We start from the raw sequence: 19,301 nt of genomic DNA, 5'->3' as shown, positions 1-19,301 counted from the left end.
GTAACGATAAACATTATGTCTAACTGTTGTTGGAAATGTCAGATAAACTTTATTTTATCGTTTTAAATGTCATTCCTCTTGTTCTTGTGCAAGGACCACATTTTTTAGTTGTAGTTTTATACTTGTAATCACTAGTTTTAGTTTAATCTGATTTCTCTTGATCACTTGCTGCCTCTAGGTGATGTCACAGATGATGTAAACAGCGAAAGAGTTTATACAGTGCCAATGTCGGTACTTAAGGCGGCACGGTAGCTCTTGTGGGACTTTCCTGGTTAAATAAAGGTAAAAAAAAAAATATATATATTAAAGGCTGTCGAGTATCCTCTGTGTCTCACCATTTCCTTTCCAGTGGGCACGAGAGGCAAACCCGATGTGGCCGCCGTACTTGCGGTTGAACTCTGCCATGAGGGCCTTGTATGGGCTGCGGATCATGAGGACTGCGGCGTCAAAGGCTTCGATCTCGTTCTTGCCGCTCTCGTGAGTCTTAATGCAGATCGTCCGCCCACTTCGCCAATGGTCGCGCTCGCCTTTGAACCCTGCAAACAGCCCACAGTCACACAAAGCACGGACTGGATAGGCCTTTTGCATTGTCAAACTATCTGTGTGAAACTTAGGATGTCATTTCATATTGACATCTTTGCTGTAGCACACCAGCAAGCAGTAGGCATTATATTAACACATGCGCCTGTAGATTCACTGTGTCATTGTATCAAACAGATTAGTGTGTGGATGCAATATAACTTCCTCCAGTTAAATACAGATAAAACTGAGATAATTGTCTTTGGCCCACAAAAACACAGAGAGGTTGTCATTGGTCATCTTAAAAGGCTTTCACTGGGACCCAAAAGTTAAGTTAGAAATCTCGGGGTAATCATAACAGTCATATTAAGTCGATTACATCAGCGGCCTTACCATCTAACAAACATTCCCAAAATAAAACACATAGTGTCCAAACCAGACTTGGAGAGACTAATGTGTTGTGTTTTTTATGCTTTTTACTGTATTTTTTACTGTGTTTGGTGTTACTGTGAGGCACATTGAGTTGTCATGTAGATGAAATGTGCCATTCAAATACACTTGCCTTGCCTTGGCTTAACACATACAAGAAGTATTTAGTTATTGTGATGGGCTTTCCATATGTTTTCCTGACTATGCATTCTAATTCAGGAATGTGTTTTGAATGCAGCATTACCTTTATTATAGAGTGACCCGTCGAAGTAGTAGCTACCGGTGTAGAAGCCAGTAGCGAGCTCGATCAGGTGGCGTGCCCAAGTGTTGCCGGCTCCAGGGAAACTGGTCAAAGCGATCAGCTGCTTGGAGCGAGTGGGCAGAAAGTGTCGGTCCATGCAGCGATTATCTGAAAATACATTGTGTTTTTGTCTTTTATTTTGCCTTGCTTTGAGACGAAGACTTTCACTACATGCTGAACCATGCATACGTGCATTCGGCAAACAAACTTAGATTTGTTCCTCTCACACAAAAACAATACCACCATAATGTGCACCGACGCAGTCACGCTAAACCATATGGGTAAAAGGAAGTGACACGCATAAACTTGTGTTGTTTGCACTAATTTGCAAAAGCTCAGCAAACCCCTGTTCGCACCCTGTTGGTTTCTGAGTGCTTCCTGTTTATCACACATAGTGGCTAATGGAGTTCAAGTCAAGTATTAACAATATGCACTTAAATGTTTCATAATACACTGTGGGTAAAGATGCTGCTTTTTAACCAGAGATGTTCAATGCTGTAGCTGTGCCTTTATTCTTTACCTTGCACCTGCGTCTGATAAACCACAAAGTACTGGTCATTCCCGCAGCTTTCGAACTCCTCGCCCTCGCAGCGGTGGACACACAGGTCCTCCTCCTCTATGTCGTGGAGAGAAAAGAGAGGAGTGGGGAACCCGCAGAGACAGCGATCTCCTGCCAGCACAGCCAGAGTCTTCTCCTAAAAGTGATTGGTTTAATGATTGGTTTAATATTGGGACATACCAGAAATGACACTAAAATTGGTCAAATAAGTCCAGTACATATCGTTACAACAAAGTCTTTATGAGTGCTATAAAGCATTTCCAGACTTTCAATTTGTCTCACCCTCTCTGTGCACATGTCCACGCACTTGTCCACAGACATGTTTTGGATGACCGCGCTGAACGGTAGGGCCAGGGTGACATTGTCTGGCCGGCGGAAACAACCCTTGAAAATGGCGCTGCCGTCTAAAAACACACAGGACATACAGGAGCCGGTCAGAAAGAAAAAAAAAACACTGGACGTTCTGCTTATGTGGTGGCTTTGACCTCTCTCTAATGACCCAGGGTAAAAAAGATCCTATTGGGAGCAGTAGTGAAGACCTAACCCGGCTTATGGCACTGCTCTGTTATGATGCCCCTTGACCTTTTGTTCTTGTTCCTCTCAGATGAATGAAGGATAAGTCACAAGAGTGGAATGGGCACGGCACGGCATGCTTGATTATAATAAAATACATGTATGTTAAGCATCATTTCTGCAGTCGGTGTAACTGCATCCTAGGGGTAGGGGGCTATATAATAAGTAGGTTATTTAACCAGATGCATGCTTTGTTAAACGCAACAGTAAAGTTAAATAAAAAAGGAAAAGGTGGAGTGAAACGTAAATTGCCATACCCATAGGTTTAAATTATTGAACCAGAAATCACTTAAAGCATTTCACTGTGACAGCTTTAGCTAAATAAAATATGCTAATGGTCTATGGGGCTCCATCGAAGGCTGCCACGTTCGCAGAAAAGGGAAAATTACTGAGAGCAAATCGCTGAACTTAAGCAGTAAACATCAAAACCACCAAGTGTTGTCCCAACATGAAACCTGCGCTTCCTCTACTGAGATTAAAGGATTCACGTGTTGCAGAAGAGGGTCAGAGGTTATGTTTGCAGTTGATGAAAAAGGGGGTATTGAAAGTAGAAATAAAAAAGATTATTTACAATGAAAGCGAGCCGGTTTGTCAAAAATGTGAGTGTTGCATAAAAACAGTTTTGTTTTCCGCCAGCCGTTCAATCACGCGTTAGCAGATAAGAAGGTCGCTTTCCCCAAGGACAAAACAACATGCAAGCTCTTATGCCAAACATTACAGCTACGGGTAGTGCTTTGCTTAACAGCACAGTAATAATGATATGGTAGCAGAAAGGTGACTAAGGATATCAGGGGATAATCCATTTTGCAGCTCTGTTTCCAGATTATTTTTTTATTTAACCTTTATTTAACCAGGTAAAAAACTCATTGAGATTTACAATCTCGTTTACAAGAGTGACCTGGTCAATTACCAAGAAAATTGTACCAGGTTTCTTAATAATTCACCATCTTTGCATGTTGGATAAGGCTTTGATTAAAGTACCATAAAATAAATTAGGTGTGTGTTAGGGATACACCGATCCAATATCGGTATTGATTCCAAATATTTGATACTGAACAGATACCGTTTTAAAAACACAACTTGTCTCAGTGAATATGGTGTAACGCTCTATGCCATTTTGAACTGAGTCAGTTTTAACTTCCTCTAATGTATCTTAATCACAGGGCATGCTGGCACGCTTTGACAGAGATTATGATTGGTCAGTCACCTAATAAAATAATATCTACTTCTGGACTGACCAAGTGATTGCATTTTAGTTTCTGCAATGCTGTTAAAGAATAACTGATCCAACACATTTGTAATGCACAAGTTAAAATAATCAGATCACTTTATGCAAGTTGTCATATTGCAACCTAAGGATCTATTTAGTGTAGAAAAGTCCAGTGATCCTTGTATAATGTTTTCCTAGTAGTTTATTCATAGCTATTATTAATAGATATAATATGTATCATCTTGTTTTAAGAAAAGATAAGAATTTATTGATCTCACAATGTAGGAAAAAGGAACATTCACTTTTCAGAGAAAGACACGTCTAAGAAAGTCGCTTGGTATCGGTTAATATAAGATATCAGCAGATACTCAAACCCCCAGTATCGGTATTGGTAGTAATGGATCAGTGCGTCTCTAGTGCAGTGTTTTTCAACCACTGTGCCGTGGCACACTAGTGTGCCGTGAGATATTGTCTGGTTTCCTTGGAAAATTATCCAATTTCACCTAGTTTTTTTTTTTTTAACAAATTCATTATTATCCACAAATATTGTACCGTTTTCGAGTGTCTGTGCTGTCTAGAGTAGAGTAACCATGTAATAAATACTCCATATTAGGTCGCTCATTTCTTTGAAACAAGAGAATTAGTGACGCATGGATGCGGCAGGTGGCGGTGACTGTGGCATTGTGGGTAGTGAGACTATACGGTGTTCCTATTCAAGACACTTTGATGCGAACGACTGAATATAGGCTACAGGGTTACATTTTTTAATATTTTCTGCTGGTGGTGTGCCTCGGGATTTTTTCAATGAAAAAAATGTGCCTAGGCTCAAATAAGGTTGAAAAACACTGCTCTAGTGCGTATCCAGTGTAATTACCCTAATGACCATGTTATTACACTTTTAGTTTCCATGCAATTAACAATCCCAGAGACTAGACCTTCTGAGCTATTGCTGTGTTGCCTTTTGAAAACTTAAATTCAGAGATACAGAAAAACAGAGACAGTGTTTTTTCTGCATGTGATATATGTAAATTTAGCAACCAGTATGTCAGAGATGCCTTATTATATGATCACATGCTGTAGCCTGCTCTCCTGCTGTGCGTCTGGCCGTGGGGGAGTGCGAGACTCACAGCGGCGTGCCGATTCCTGGCTCAGCTCCAGTCTGTAGATGGACAGACGGTTGGCCCCTCCACAAAGGCTGCTCTTCTCACCCTTACACTCCATGTTGCATTCGGTCTCGGAGACATTGACTCCTTGTATCTTGTGACCACAATAACACTCTGCGCCAAACTCGAGGCCTGCATACATGTAACCTCTGCAAAAACAGAAAGTCTTAATTAAGGTTCATCTCAAGGCCAACGCTCATTGGAACTTAGAACAGCTCCAGTGGACTGAGAAAGAGACAATAATGAGATAAGGTATACAGGCACATAGGTGAAATGAAAAGTGATAACAAACAAAGATACTGAAAGAGGAAGGTGAAGCAGAAGTTCAGTTCTTAACAAGGTTCCAGGATTGACCAAACAATAAAAACAAAAACAGTTAAGTACCTAAATTCCCATTATAAGATTACATAGACTAGTGGTTCCCACAGTGGTGTCCGGGAGATGCACCAAACACAGAATTCAGTCTTTGCTATTGTTTATCTGTAATTGATTTTGGGAATGGCTAATATATAGTTAAACAGACATAAATAAAAACACGTCACTATTAAGCAAATGCAAAATGATGGCCAATACAACCAGACACAAAGCAAATCCCTCAGGCTGTCAATGTTTTACTGCCCTCTATTTCCTGCAACCTGCTGATGCTTCCCATTTGTTTGTCTTTTATCAACCTGCCACTGAAGGGGGGACAGGTGACAGAAGATAGGAAGCACGCTATAGGATCAGTGCAAAGAGGAAAATGCAGGCATCTCAGAGCTGCCGCACTAATCTGGGGGGGATCACTGACGTGTGTAATTTAAAGCAGGGGATGGAGCGATTCCACAGAGACGAGTACAATGAAGGTGCGGAGAGAGCGAGAGGCAGGAATGAAAGACGTGAACGAAATGACTAAAAAAGGCCAAAAGCCGAGGGAATGCTTGATATACTGTACATTAGAGGTCGACAGATACAGTGGTGGTTTTTTTATGACCAAAAAATGGGGGGGGGGGGGGTGAAAATCAAGATGAGCCGATAACATAAATAATCACTGCATGAAGCTGAAAATACAGTACACTTCTTACACAATATCTACAATCTACAGCTTTGTTTCCTTAGCCTCGTAAACCCTACCTGAACCAAGCACATTTTCTCCAGTTTGGCATTACCCAAATCTAAAACGTCTTGGAAAACGCCACAAGAGAGCAACAAAAAAGTGGGGAAAAAAGCGATGAAAGAGCAGCAAAAAAGAAACAAAAACTCAACAAAAATGACATGAAAAAGAAAGGAGCTACAACAACAGAGCAACAGAGCGAGGAAAAAAAAAATATGTTGAGATCAGTTTTGTAGGTTCTAGCTTTCAAATGAGGCGCTACATTGGCCTGTAGGCGGCAACCTCTTAGATTTGGGTAAAGCCGTACTGGAGAAAATGCACTCGGTTAACCTCTTAACCCCTGCCTTAACTGATCGTTTTCCTTGTTGTTAACCTTTTTTGACATTTACTTTCAGCTCATTTTTGTCACTTTTTCATAGTTTTTTGTCACTTTTTTGTCACGTTATTGTCACTTTTCTGTTGCTCTTTAGTGGTGCTTTTGTTGCTTTTTCCTCAAACTTGTCAACGTTCTTTGGCTGCTTTTATATATTGCTTTTTTGTCCCTTTGTCGTCACTCTTTTTTTGCATCTTCATCCTTGTTCTCGGTTCATGTTTGTCGCTATTTTGGCGCCGTTTTCAGAAAGCTTTTATATTCGGGTAATGCCAAACTGGAGAAAATGCACTCAGTTAACGTGGGGGTTAAGAGGGTTAAGGCTTAAGAAATGCATGATGTATGTGGCCTTATCCGAGATAAAAACTACGGGATAATATTTTAAATATCTCAGGGACGGGACACATCTTTATCATGTGACGGCAATGACACTTAATTTGTTACGGAGATAAAACATCTAAAGATTTCCAGCGACGAGCCTTGCAATAACAGCGTTCATGAGTCCTTCTGATTATTACTGTCTGCAGAAGCACGAGCTGTAACTTGGACTTCAAACCCTATCAGGAAGCGTTTCAAAGATCTGCGACAGGAGACAGAGAAGCGATGAATAAATCTTATTGTACCTTTCTGCACAGTTGTCCTGGCAACGGAACACAGTCATTTTCCTGTAGTCGAAAAAGGAAACTCCTCGCAGCGCTCTCTTCTGCGTATCGTCGATGTGACAGCCGACGTACTTCGCTGAAACAGATGGTGGATACAGTGAATGTCAATATCTTGTGCTTTTCAAACATTGGCGACAACAGGAATCAGGGGCTGCACGTAGAACATATCGCAAGAAGCCACAATAAATATCACAAATGACTGGGGTCTTCCATCTGACTGAGATTTACACTTTCTTCTGCAAACACAAGCACGATTTTAGTTTGGGTTGAATATGGTTCTTGCAATAGACGGATTAAACTCTAAACTCCAACCTGAACCGAGCATTTTCTCCAGTTCGGCATTACCCAAATGTAAAAGCTTCAAAAAAGTGTCAAAACGAGGGTGAAAATACAACCAAAGAAGTGATTTAAAAAACATGACTAAAAAGCGACAAACACGCGATGAAAACACGTCCAAAAAGTAAGAGAAAAAAGCACCAAAAAGCAAGAGAAAAAAGTGATGAAGAAAACGGAAAATGACAAAAACACGATTAAAAGAAAAAACGAAAACCAGACAAGAAAGTAGTAGGTCACTGGCTTATAGTCTGTAAGCTCTTAGATTTGGGTAAGGCCAAACTGGAGAAAACGCACTCAGTTAAGTCGGGGGTATTTATCTCAAGATAAATTAGCATAAAACAATCCATAAACGCTCCAAACAAGATAGAAATGTGTACAAGGATAAACAGAACAAAGGAAGACTAGTGGAGTGCCCATTCTTTGAGAGCCACAGTAAAAAAATAATGATGGACAATATGTCAAGGACTCTGTGTCTCTGTGTCTTATCTTTGTCTTGTCCTGTCTTGTTTTAATCTGGAGTTATCGTTCTATGAAATGTATTGTGCTTTTTGTATTGTTTTGTTATTTTGTGACCGTGTCTGTGGTGAATGAATGAATAAAAAAAACAAAAAAACAGGGGGTAAGAGGTTAAAAAGTGATCAGTTATTGCTTCCCCCCTCCTCATATTATGCAGACCTTGTGGTAATAAAATGGCCCAAGAGACATATTTCAGGAGTCTGTATCTATAACTACACCAGAGAAATGTTCACTATAGCAGCAATACAACACATTTATATTTGGTTAAAAGAATCAAAGGCTTATTACAGTAAAATGTCTCGTGTGAATCTGTTGTGGTTTCCATTTCCTTAAAAACAATATAAAGTTAATGTGTTTCAGCAGAGCCCAAGCGCAAACTGGGGCACACTTATTTATTTATGAGGACACACATCCCCTTCTAGTGGCGTGCTCCAGTAGTGGCAGGCGTCTTTCTGCATTTTCCACAAGAGGGAGGGGGTGGTTCAGGGAGAGTGAGAAGTGGCCTTCATACAGTTCACACGCAGCACACACAGCTGCAGCTTCAGAATCTCATTCACTTCTACCATTTGATGTCATCATTTCAAATGAAGAGCTTATAAGAGCGTATAAATCTATGGTTTGAAACCTAAGAGTTTGAAATATATCTTATTAATCCTCTGGCATGAGGTCCTTTCAACTGGTAATGAATGTGATTAAATAAAGTCACTGCCTTTTATTACAGCCATGAAAAAAAATCACCTGAATTGATTATTGCTAACAGACAGAGGATATTAGACTTTTTCTGTTTCATGGATAAAAGGCCGGGCTGTATGAAGATGAAAACCTAATCGTGCCAATCCCAGTTCTGCTATTTTTATGATATCACATCTTTATGCTCACTTTCCGCTTAACCCCCGCCTGACCGAGTCTAAAAGCTTAAAAAACCCCTGAAAAAAGCATAAAAATAGTGACGAAAACGAGGATGAAAACCCAGACAAAAACATGACAAAAATGCAACAAAAAAGTGACAAAAAAATGTCAAGAAAGTGGCATAAAAATGTGGAGAAACCACGATAAAAAACAAACCTAAAAGGCGATGAAAAAAGTGATGAAACGGGGCAAAATTACGACAAAAGAACAACAAAAAAGCGATGACAAAGCAACAAAAAATCGACAAAAAGTGACAAAAACTAAACAAAAAAGAGACGACAACGTGGCAAAAACACAAAAATAAAACCTAATGAAAAAGCAGCAAAAACGGCAAAAACATGACAAAAACGCAATCATCGTGAAGTTGAAACATTCAGACGGAGCAGACCACTTAAGTTTCCTCATGGATTCAATTTATACTAAATTTGCATGCATTGTAAGCTCTACAAAAAAATCACGGTGTTAACCACAAATGAGGTCAACACTTTCTGCACTATGACAGTTTACAGGCATCTTCTAGTATAGTTCACGTCTGTCCACCTTCTCTGTATAAAACAATAGGCTCTTAGAATGCTATGTTGTGACGCGAGCTCAACCTGTGCTGTATCTTTCAGCCTTTCAGCCGAGCAAACCTCTGGCCATCTGTGCACTGTCATTATCCCCGGGGGCTTCGGTTAATAGCTTTATGTGCAGAGCATCGAGTTGCCCTGCATCACTTTAATTGTCATTGTATAAAGGGGGACATTCTGAGCTGCGCTAAGCCTCCTAACTACCGCTGCACCGGAGAATCATCTGCTTCAGGATGCACGGAAATGCTGATTTTCAATATGAAGAAGAGTGTACAGACTCAAATACAAACAGCTAAACTAATGCAAAATTCATATGCATTTCATTTAATATACAGGATTTTTTTTGGACCATACACTTTATTGGATAGGGCAGTACAGGGTGAAATGCTACTTTGCATGTTTTTAACCTTTATTTTAACATACTACATATTATACATAATTTACATTTCTTTTCATTTTGGACCCCTTTTATCTGTGTCTATAAATGATCCCCGACTACCACACTGAAAATGGGTCTATAGATCTGTCAGTGACTTCATTTACATTTAAATTGAGAGAGAAAGAAACCACAGTCCTAATTAAAAAGGAATAAATCAACCGCAAATTAATCTTCCTTCTAAATATAAAAGTTACTTCTTTGTGTGACAGTGTTTGGTCCAAGTGCTTAAAACTATAGTGCTGCCCCCTGCTGTCCCGACTGAATTCTTGCTCATTATTGGCCTTTATTGACTGTGAAAACAGTGGAGCAGGGCAGCCTCATTAATATCATGACGTCACTCATTAATATGCATGATGTCATCAAAAGTATCGATCCATCCATCCATCCATTTTCTTCCGCTTTATCCGGGGCCGGGTCGCGGGGGCAGCAGTCTCAGCAGAGATGCCCAAACTTCCCGATCCACACACACTTCCTCCAGCTGTTCTGGGGGGACCCCGAGGCGACACCAGGCCAGCTCGGAGACATAGTCCCACCACCGTGTCCTGGGTCTTCCACGAGGCCTTGTCCCACTAGGACATGCCTGGAACACCTCCCGCGGGAGGCGACCAGGAGGCATCCGAAACAGATGCCCGAGCCACCTCAGCTGGCTCCTTTCGACGTGGAGGAGCAGCGACTCTACTCCGAGCTCCTCCCGGGTAGCTGAGCTCCTCACCCGATCTCGGAGGGTGCGCCCAGCCACCCTGCGAAGGAAACTCATTTCGGCCGCTTGTATTCGCGATCTTGTCCTTTCGGTCATTACCCAAATCTCATGACCATAGGTGAGGGTGGGAACGTAGATCGATCGGTAAATCGAGAGCTTTGCCCTCCGACTCAGCTCCCTCTTCACCACGACAGACCGATACAGCGACCGCATCACTGCTGACGCTGCACCGATCCGTCTGTCGATCTCACGCTCCATCCGTCCCTCACTCGTGAACAAGACCCCGAGATACTTGAACTCCTCCACTTGAGGTAAGGACTCCCCACCGACCTGGAGAGGGAAAACCACCTTTTTCCGGTGGAGAACCATGGCCTCGGATTTGGAGGTGCTGATTCTCATCCCGGCCGCTACACACTCGGCTGCAAACCGCCCCAGTGCGTGCTGAAGGTCCTGGTTTGTTGAAGCCATCAGAACAACATCATCTGCAAACAGCAGAGATGAGACTCTGAGGCTCCCAAACCGGACACCCTCCGGCCCCTGGCTGCGCCGAGAAATTCTGTCCATAAAAGTAATGAACAGAACCGGTGACAAAGGGCAGCCCTGGCGGAGACCAACACGCACCGGGAACAGGTCTGACTTACTGCCGGCAATGCGAACCAAGCTCCTGCTGCGGTCATACAGGGAGCGGACAGCCCTTAGCAGAGGGCCCCGGACCCCATACTCCCGGAGCACCCCCCACAGGGCACCACGAGGGACGCGGTCGAACGCTTTCTCCAAGTCCACAAAACACATGTGGACTGGTTGGGCGAACTCCCACGAACCCTCGAGCACCCGACGGAGGGTATAGAGCTGATCCAGTGTGCCACGACCAGGACGAAAACCGCATTGTTCCTCCTGAATCCGAGGTTCAACCATCGGCCGGATCCTCCTCTCCAGCACCCTGGAGTAGACCTTACCGGGGAGGCTAAGGAGGGTGATTCCTCTGTAGTTGGAACACACCCTCCGATCCCCCTTCTTAAAGAGAGGGACCACCACCCCGGTCTGCCAATCCAGGGGCACTGTCCCCGACCGCCACGCGATGTTGCAGAGACGTGTCAGCCAAGACAGTCCTACAACATCCAGAGACTTAAGGTACTCAGGGCGAATCTCATCCACCCCCGGAGCCTTGCCACCGAGGAGCTTTCTCACCACCTCGGTGACTTCAGCCCCGGTGATGGGCGAGCCCACCTCCAAGTCCCCAGCCTCTGCTTCCTCATCGGAAGACGTGACGGCGGGATTGAGGAGGTCCTCGAAGTACTCCTTCCACCGTCCGACGACATCCCCAGTCGAGGTCAGCAGCCCCCCACCCGCACTGTACACAGTGTTGGTGAAGCACTGCTTCCCCCTCCTGAGGCGCCGGATGGTTTGCCAGAATTTCTTCGAGGCCGACCGATAGTCTTCCTCCATGGCCTCCCCGAACTCCTCCCAGACACGAGTTTTTGCCTCTGCGACCGCACGAGCTGCAGCACGCTTGGCCTGCCGGTACCTCTCGGCTGCCTCAGGAGTCCCACAAGCCAACAAGGCCAGGTAGGACTCCTTCTTCAGCTTGACGGCATCCCTTACTTCCGGGCGCCACCACCGGGTTCGGGGATTGCCGCCGCGACAGGCACCAGAGACCTTACGGCCACAACTACGAGCAGCCGCATCAACAATGGAGGAGGAGAACAGAGTCCACTCGGACTCCATGTCCCCCGCCTCCCCCGGAATCTGGGTGAAGCTCTTCCGGAGGTGGGAGTTGAAGACCCCACTGACAGAGGGATCCGCCAGACGTTCCCAGCAGACCCTCACAACACGCTTGGGCCTGCCAGGTCTGACCGGCTTCCTCCCCTGCCAGCGGATCCAGCTCAAAAGTATCGATATCGGAATAAAAGGTATCGGTATAGTATCGGGCCACAAACTTTCGCGATATATTGAAAAATCGATATATTGTCACACTCCTAGCTTAAACTGTATGATTAGCCGGGTTCAGACGCCATTAAAAGGAGACATATTGTTTTGTTATAACGTTTTATTAAATAACTGCAGGTTTGCAAATTGCGGCCATTAAAACTTCAGTTTGATTGCAATTAATATAGTGACTCTAAACCAGGAGTTACAAAACTACAAAATACTTGGGCGAATGGAAAAAGGGGCTAAACTGAGAAGTCAAATCTAGTGTTTTTTTCTAACAAACATGTTTCTCACACTATATAAATGGAGGTTTTATGGACAAGAGCTTTGAAGATTTTGCTGGTATTGTGCAGTCCTACAGTGCAGAAAATCCCTTTTCTTATGTGTCTCGTGTTGCTTTGTTCCCACAGTTTGACTCTTATCTTTGCTGGACTAGTGCCATCGAATAAGATTTACTTTAAGACAGCGGCTTGGGAGAAAAACAGAAAAAGGGGATAGCATCTCTTAGCCCAAACATAAGCTGGTCCACGGTGTATTGAGGCAAATTTGTACTTTGATTTGCACTTTTTTGGCTATAAATCAATCCATCATTACATCTCGCTGCAGTCCGGGGAGGTTATAGTGTATTTGGACAGAGAACGGTGGGAGGCGTACCGTGAGACCTTGGCTACATCTAATAATGCCGAGCTTCAGTCTGCTTTATAAACACGGCCCGACCATGAACAGGATTAATGGCTCTGTGTTTCAAAATCACTGCTGGAAACCACTGTATTTCATTACTCTAATAATTTCACTTGGTATTTAGGATTAAGACCATTTTGTCCTGCTAATACATGCTTGGATTAAGACTACTCTCATGGACAGTTGGTTACAGACGCTGTGATACGCATGTACTCCAGCAATGATACCGAAAAATAGAGCGTCTATTTTGGATATAAAGACAGTTTACGTTATTGCTGCCATTGCTGCTCCTGTTTTTACTGTAGTATTAGTACTACAAGTACTCTTATAAATCAAATCTGCGACATTTGTTTGTGAGGTGGGACAACAGCCAATTATGCAAAGACTTGCGACAGTCATTGTATCAATCGCCCAGTAATGGTTGTGAATCCCTGTTCAAATCTAGACTCTCCAAGTAATAATGATAATAAAAAAGTAATGCCCTGTGTTCAGAACCACTTTAATTCTTTTGATTTTACTATGGTGCTGCTGGAATCTAAATCCAATTAATAATATTTACTTTAGTTTAGTTTAGTTTAGTTTATTTGTTTGAGCAGTTAACAAGCTGCTCAAAAGGAGTGGGCTGAAGCAAAAAGCTTTTGAGCGCCGCCTACCCCCAAAATCAGTGTACACATATTTACACTTACACACATAGTGCTTTACAAGACCGTGTAACCGGGTTCCCTTTCCACTAAAAACATGAACAATAGGTGCATCCTTCAGCCAAGTGTTTCTGACAATTAGCCTGGCTTCACATCTGGCAATGGCACTGGCCTACACGGGCTGCTCACTTCTCCTACAGGTCGCCCCAGCAGAACTGAGGATGGGTCAAATGCAGAGAACGAATCAATAAAGTATAACTGGAGTGTCTTGCCTAAGGACACAACAACAGTCTGCATTGGCAGGAGCTGGGATTTGAACCACCAACCTCTGGATTATTGGACGACTTGCTCCATCGTCTGAGCCATTGTCGCCCCTGATTATATATATATATATTCAAATTCAACCACAGAAAAGGTTTCGCAAAAATATGAAAAAGAAAAGGAGCAATTTGAGAATAAATCACCCATTTTAACAAACCTGAAACAACCGAGAGCTGGTTATCCAACCGAAAAAATCGGGCAAGAAGGTCCTTAAAGAGACTATACGGGGTTTAAAAATGTTAAAATTATGTATTTTCCTCCCCCTACATGTTCCAGCCATGTCCTAATGTGTAGAATGAGCCCAGACCTGTTCACCATAACTGCCTCTAAAATCCTGCAAAAGGTGTTAATTCGTGTCAATTGCTGTCATGCACAAGCCTAATATATAAAAGGCGCAGTTACACGTATGACCTAACACAGTAAAAATAGCATAAAAACTATTAAAAACACAATAAAAAGCATTAAAAACCATTAAAAACACAATAAAAACCATTAAAAACACAATAAAAATCAATAAAACAAATAATTCGTTACAATTACATTTAAAAAAAAACAAAAAATAAAAAAATAAAAAAAAAACAATCAAACTCCATAGGCTGCAGTAAAAAGGTGTCCTTTCAGCCTGGACTTAAAAATGCTCAGCGTTGAGGCCTGTCTCAGGTCCTCATGAGGCTGTTCCAGACTTTTGCTGCATGAACCTGAAACGCAGCCTGACCATGTTTATTATTGACTCTGGGAACCACCAGGAGACCCCTCCCTGAGGATCTCAGGGCCCGAGGTGGTTCATACAGTTGTAACATGTCAGAGATGTACTTTGGTGCTTGACAATGAAGGGACATACACAAGCAGGGCTGTTTTAAACTCTATTCTCTGAGCAACAGAAAGCCAGTGCCGAGACCGGAGCACTGGACTAATGTGGTCATATTTCAATATTTACAAGATTTACAAGATTTCTTCTTGCTTGTAAGGAGAGACTTTCGGCAAATAGCCTGAACCGGGAGACGAACTCACAGCGCTGAGGTCGGCAAAATGCCCGGCATATGTGCTCTGCAGCCAGCAGCCTGCTGGGATATCGTGCAGCACAAACCTATTCTTTTCTCATGGTAGTCTACTAATCCAGCAGACCAGAAAGTAATCTCGAAAAGTTACCCTTAATCTTAATAACTGATACTTGATCAGTACAGGGACAGAGGAGCCCACACGAGTAAACGATACCGCTGCTCGACTCGGGTTTCATGAGCAGGGCTATAAGTCAGTGCAGTCGCTCCAGCATCTGATCTGCCTGTCAATGTTTTCAAAATGTTGTCTGTCACATGTAAACATTGTGACGGGATTACCCTTTGGCTTTATGACGTCTAAATCCTGTTATTGCCGGCGCTGTGATGTGGGCGAACATGTGGCACTGATGTCAAAGCAAACACAGCGCGAGCAGGACTTAATCGCACTCATCAACTCTCATTTACACTCAGCCCAGTTTAAATGTCACCAATTGTGCACATCATTATTACATTGCAATTATAGGACCCTCATATACCCTCATACCCTAATATGCAACAAATGAAAAAGGGAGCGTGTACATTTTTTGTTTTAGTCTCTAGTCACAACTATATAAAGGCTTTAAAATAAGAAGCGTGACATTATACATTTCAATCTACTAATCAAAGAAGAAAAGAAAACAAATCTGGTTTAATGTTTGACAGCCTCATAATGAATGCACTTTCACTATTAACATGAATTCAGGCCACAAAATAGTGAAGCATATTGGGCTTCATCAAATCATAATGAATATACTGTTGATATGGACGACTTCCCACAGTTCAGTGCCGTGTTTGCAATTCTCACTGTAAAAGCTAATCTGAATTGTACACAGTTGCAAAATCCATCAGTTTTTAATTAATAGAGCATAATTCGCAAGCTGTTGCATGTTACTGCATCTGTCCTTAATCAAAATGAGCCGTTAATCAAAAGGCGATATATGTCACTCTCTCAACCACTTACTGAATTTGAATTGTTGCCTGTGTACTTTTCATATTGTGGAAATGTCTATTATGTATTATGTAAGTAATAAAGTGGACTGGCATTGTTTGTTTCACATCTGTCTTCATCCTCAGTGGGCTCAATTGCATAGTACATTGTGGTATGAGGGGATTGAAAGAAAGTGATAAACGGTCTGACTCAAACCCACAAGCAAATAGTTTTAGTTCTACGCACCAAGCAATAAAACCAGTGTGCTTCAGATCATTTAGAAATGTTTTGGCATTAGGTAAGAGCCTTGTATCTCATCATGAAACTGCATTGAAACTTTTCAATAACTTATGAATTGAAAGAAGCCTGGGGAGCCATTTCCAGATCTTTAGCTGAGTTTGGCCTGCACGACCAAGCTGGAGGACTCTCCTATTGTGCATGTTTTCATTTATCATGTACAGTGTTGGGGGTAACGTATTACAAAAGTAACGAGTTACAAAAACATATTACTTTTTTCAACTAAGGAACATAACATATTACTTCAACAAAATATGGGAATATATTTATCATTACATGGCAGCCCTTTAAAGAAGCTACGTACCGACGTGCACCATCAAATGCATACCTATACGCACCAGTCACATTGCCCGACATGTTACTAGTCAATTGATAGATTTGGGTAAGACAAAGGTCCCCCTATAAAACGCATGGACAATTTTTACAGATATTGTTGACCTGTTTGAAATATATGTTCAAGTGGTAGTATTTTTATAGGCTCAGAGTGTGTTTTGGTTCCCACCTATCTATTGCAGCTGTGGACCTTTATTTTCATCAAAAAATGTAGGCGAGGATAAAGAAAATTATTATTTTATTCAGTGCTGTAGTTGATAACTTGCCAATAGTGGCAATGATAGTCATACTGATTGTTGTGGCTAAAACTAGAGACTCACATGCAGAAGAATTATGTAAACTCCATAAGGGACGTTAACAGCAATGGTTTTAATTTGGAGACGTCATTTTACAGGTGAGTGAATCAAAATGACCTACTTCAGTGAAGGGTTAAGTAACTCAAGTTACAAGTGCATTTAAATGGTTTGTATTGTTGTCAATACAATGCCAAACTCCTCCCCAAATGAAATGCATCACCAAATCAAGTTAGACACTGGTGTATCTGCAGCTGCGTGAAGATAATGTCGTCAAAATAAGACACAAGATTATGGGGGAAAGCGATGGAAGAGGAAATCTTTGACCTCACTTTTGCTCTGTGGTATTATTTCTATTTTCATTTTACAAGTGCTCGTCATATATTTAGAATATCATGAATAAGTGCATTTACTTGTTCAACTTAAACTGTGAAGCTAATATATGATTGACTCATTACATTCAAACTGAGAAATGTAGCCTTTATTTGTTATATGTTTGATTATTATGGCTCAGCTTGTAAAAACCCCTAATTAAAAATCTCATAATATCAAAATATTTTGAAAATGGACTGTAAGCCATAATCATCAAAATTATAACAAACAAAGGCTTGACATGTCACTTTGCATGTAATGAGTCATACATTAGTTTCACATTTTTAGTAGAATTACAGAAATAAATGAACTTTTTCATGATATTCTAATTATATGATGACCACCTGTATATTTTGTCAAAAGTAACTCAAAAGTAACTCAAAGTAGTGTAACTAAAGTAATGTTGAAGTACCTTCTGATCATGCAACATAAGTGCTCGAGTGTAGAACTGACCTCTTTCGTCGTCCACGTCCTTCGCGTTGCGTCCTGTGAGTGCCCGGTTCCAGCTGCGGGTGTGGTGCTTCCCGTCCGTCTCCGCTTGTGCAGTCTTCTTCCAGGGAGGACCGAACCGGCGCCCCCCGGGCTTTCGGCTCTCTTTAAACACCCTGCTCATGAGCCCCAGCCCGCGGACGTGCGTCAGGGTGGTCCTGCCCGCCATTTCCGCAGCAACTACAGAGTCCCCCCTTCCATCCCTCCTACCACCGCCAGGACCGTCCCATATGATGCCCGAGTGGAGGAAGACCAGGCTGCCCGCCGTTAGATACAGCAGGATGAGCGAGAAGAAGCGCACCGGTTTTCGACACAGGTATCGCTGTATTTTGAGAAGAGGTTTGACCATCGTGGCTCCTGAGAATCACACTGTCCCAATGGGGGAAAACTCAAATCAGGAAAAGAAGTGGGACATGACACCGTATCCAAGCATGGCTCTGTCCCGTTCTCATGAGGTGGGCCCATTACATAACTGAACCTCCTCTCCGCTCTCGTCCATCCTAGAGAGTGCCCCCTGTGTATCCTGAGCAGCGCCTGTATGGATGCGCAGCATGTAAGTGGAGCACCTTTGGGTGAAACAAGATCGCTATTGCTTTCACTTCTGTCTTCGGCGACACAGCCGGGGCGAAACGGCAGCACTTTCACCGCTCAGCCTCTCAAGGGCGTCTTCCTTCCCGAAGTCCACAGAGGGCTTTGTGCAGGACCCATTCACCGGGACAGAGAGGGGCGTAGTCACCATCTGTGGAGAAGAGCAAAAATAGTCAGCGAGCGTGCACCTGGATAAGCATTTCTCCAGGTGGGAACAGAGACGAACACCAGCAGGGAGCACAGGGGGAGGGAGGGTTTGGTTAAATAACATTTTAGGAGAGATTTAAGATTTAATGAAAGCGTTTTAACTTTGGAAAATGGCCTGATAGGAGAATACTGTATAAAAACCACACGATATATCGCCAAATTATTGCAATACTAGGTGACGCAATAGCTGAACAACATGATGCCTTTGTACTAATATCAACTAATTGCTCCTAATCTTTCTCTTAAGTAATTATCATGTGAAGACAACTGTGAGAATTTCAGGACAGACAGAATCCCTCACTCAATGGCCGCTCTGTTCGGATGTGAGCTCCAATCAAAAGCTGTAACGCTACACTCTTGGGGGTCGGGGGAAACTTACTGAGGGTTTGATGGGACACTCGCCCTGTTTGCCCTGAGACAGATCGGGCGGGGTAAATTTAAGAGTCACCTGAGACCCCCATGGCCCTCCCCGAGTCTGGGAAGAGCCCTGAACGCTCCTGCCGCCACATCTACACACAAAGACACTCTTCATCTGGACTCTAAATACACTCTCTGCACGCAAGTGCTCCACAAGGACACCTTTGAAATTAGCGAGATTCCATAAATAATTGTCCAGCAAACACACACGGCAAAATGTGTTGGCAACATTTGCAAAGGGAAGGAATACTTTACTTTCTCTGCATTGGACTAATCTCTGCTCACGGCAGGGATCTTTTAGTGAGATGTAATGAAAATCCAACTAGTGGGGCGGAACAATTTCGGCAAAATAATTATTCGGTTATTCGGACACGTTTGCAAATGTGTTTTGTAGGGCTGGGATAAAATATCAGATCAGATTCG

At 42.7% G+C, this 19,301-nt stretch overlaps 1 protein-coding gene across 1 annotated transcript in view; it reads right to left on the bottom strand.

The window, feature by feature from the left end:
• wscd2 (WSC domain containing 2) overlaps window positions 1–19,301 on the bottom strand; it is a 39,398-nt gene that overhangs the window by 4,473 nt on the left and 15,624 nt on the right. Inside the window, exons 2-8 of the mRNA XM_079561999.1 lie at window positions 17,631–18,405; window positions 6,838–6,952; window positions 4,719–4,903; window positions 2,091–2,212; window positions 1,770–1,944; window positions 1,193–1,357; window positions 336–536 (exon numbers count right to left, since the gene is read on the bottom strand). Coding sequence (XP_079418125.1) covers window positions 336–536; window positions 1,193–1,357; window positions 1,770–1,944; window positions 2,091–2,212; window positions 4,719–4,903; window positions 6,838–6,952; window positions 17,631–18,015 — 1,348 coding nt within the window. The 5' untranslated portion in view covers window positions 18,016–18,405. The remainder of the gene's footprint in view (window positions 1–335; window positions 537–1,192; window positions 1,358–1,769; window positions 1,945–2,090; window positions 2,213–4,718; window positions 4,904–6,837; window positions 6,953–17,630; window positions 18,406–19,301) is intronic.

Source organism: Gobius niger (assembly GCF_951799975.1).
Source record: "Gobius niger genome assembly, chromosome: 1".
Lineage (NCBI taxonomy): Eukaryota > Metazoa > Chordata > Actinopteri > Gobiiformes > Gobiidae > Gobius > Gobius niger.
The sequence above is the reverse complement of the archived record's forward strand: the minus strand, read 5'-3'. Positions and strand labels throughout refer to the sequence as shown.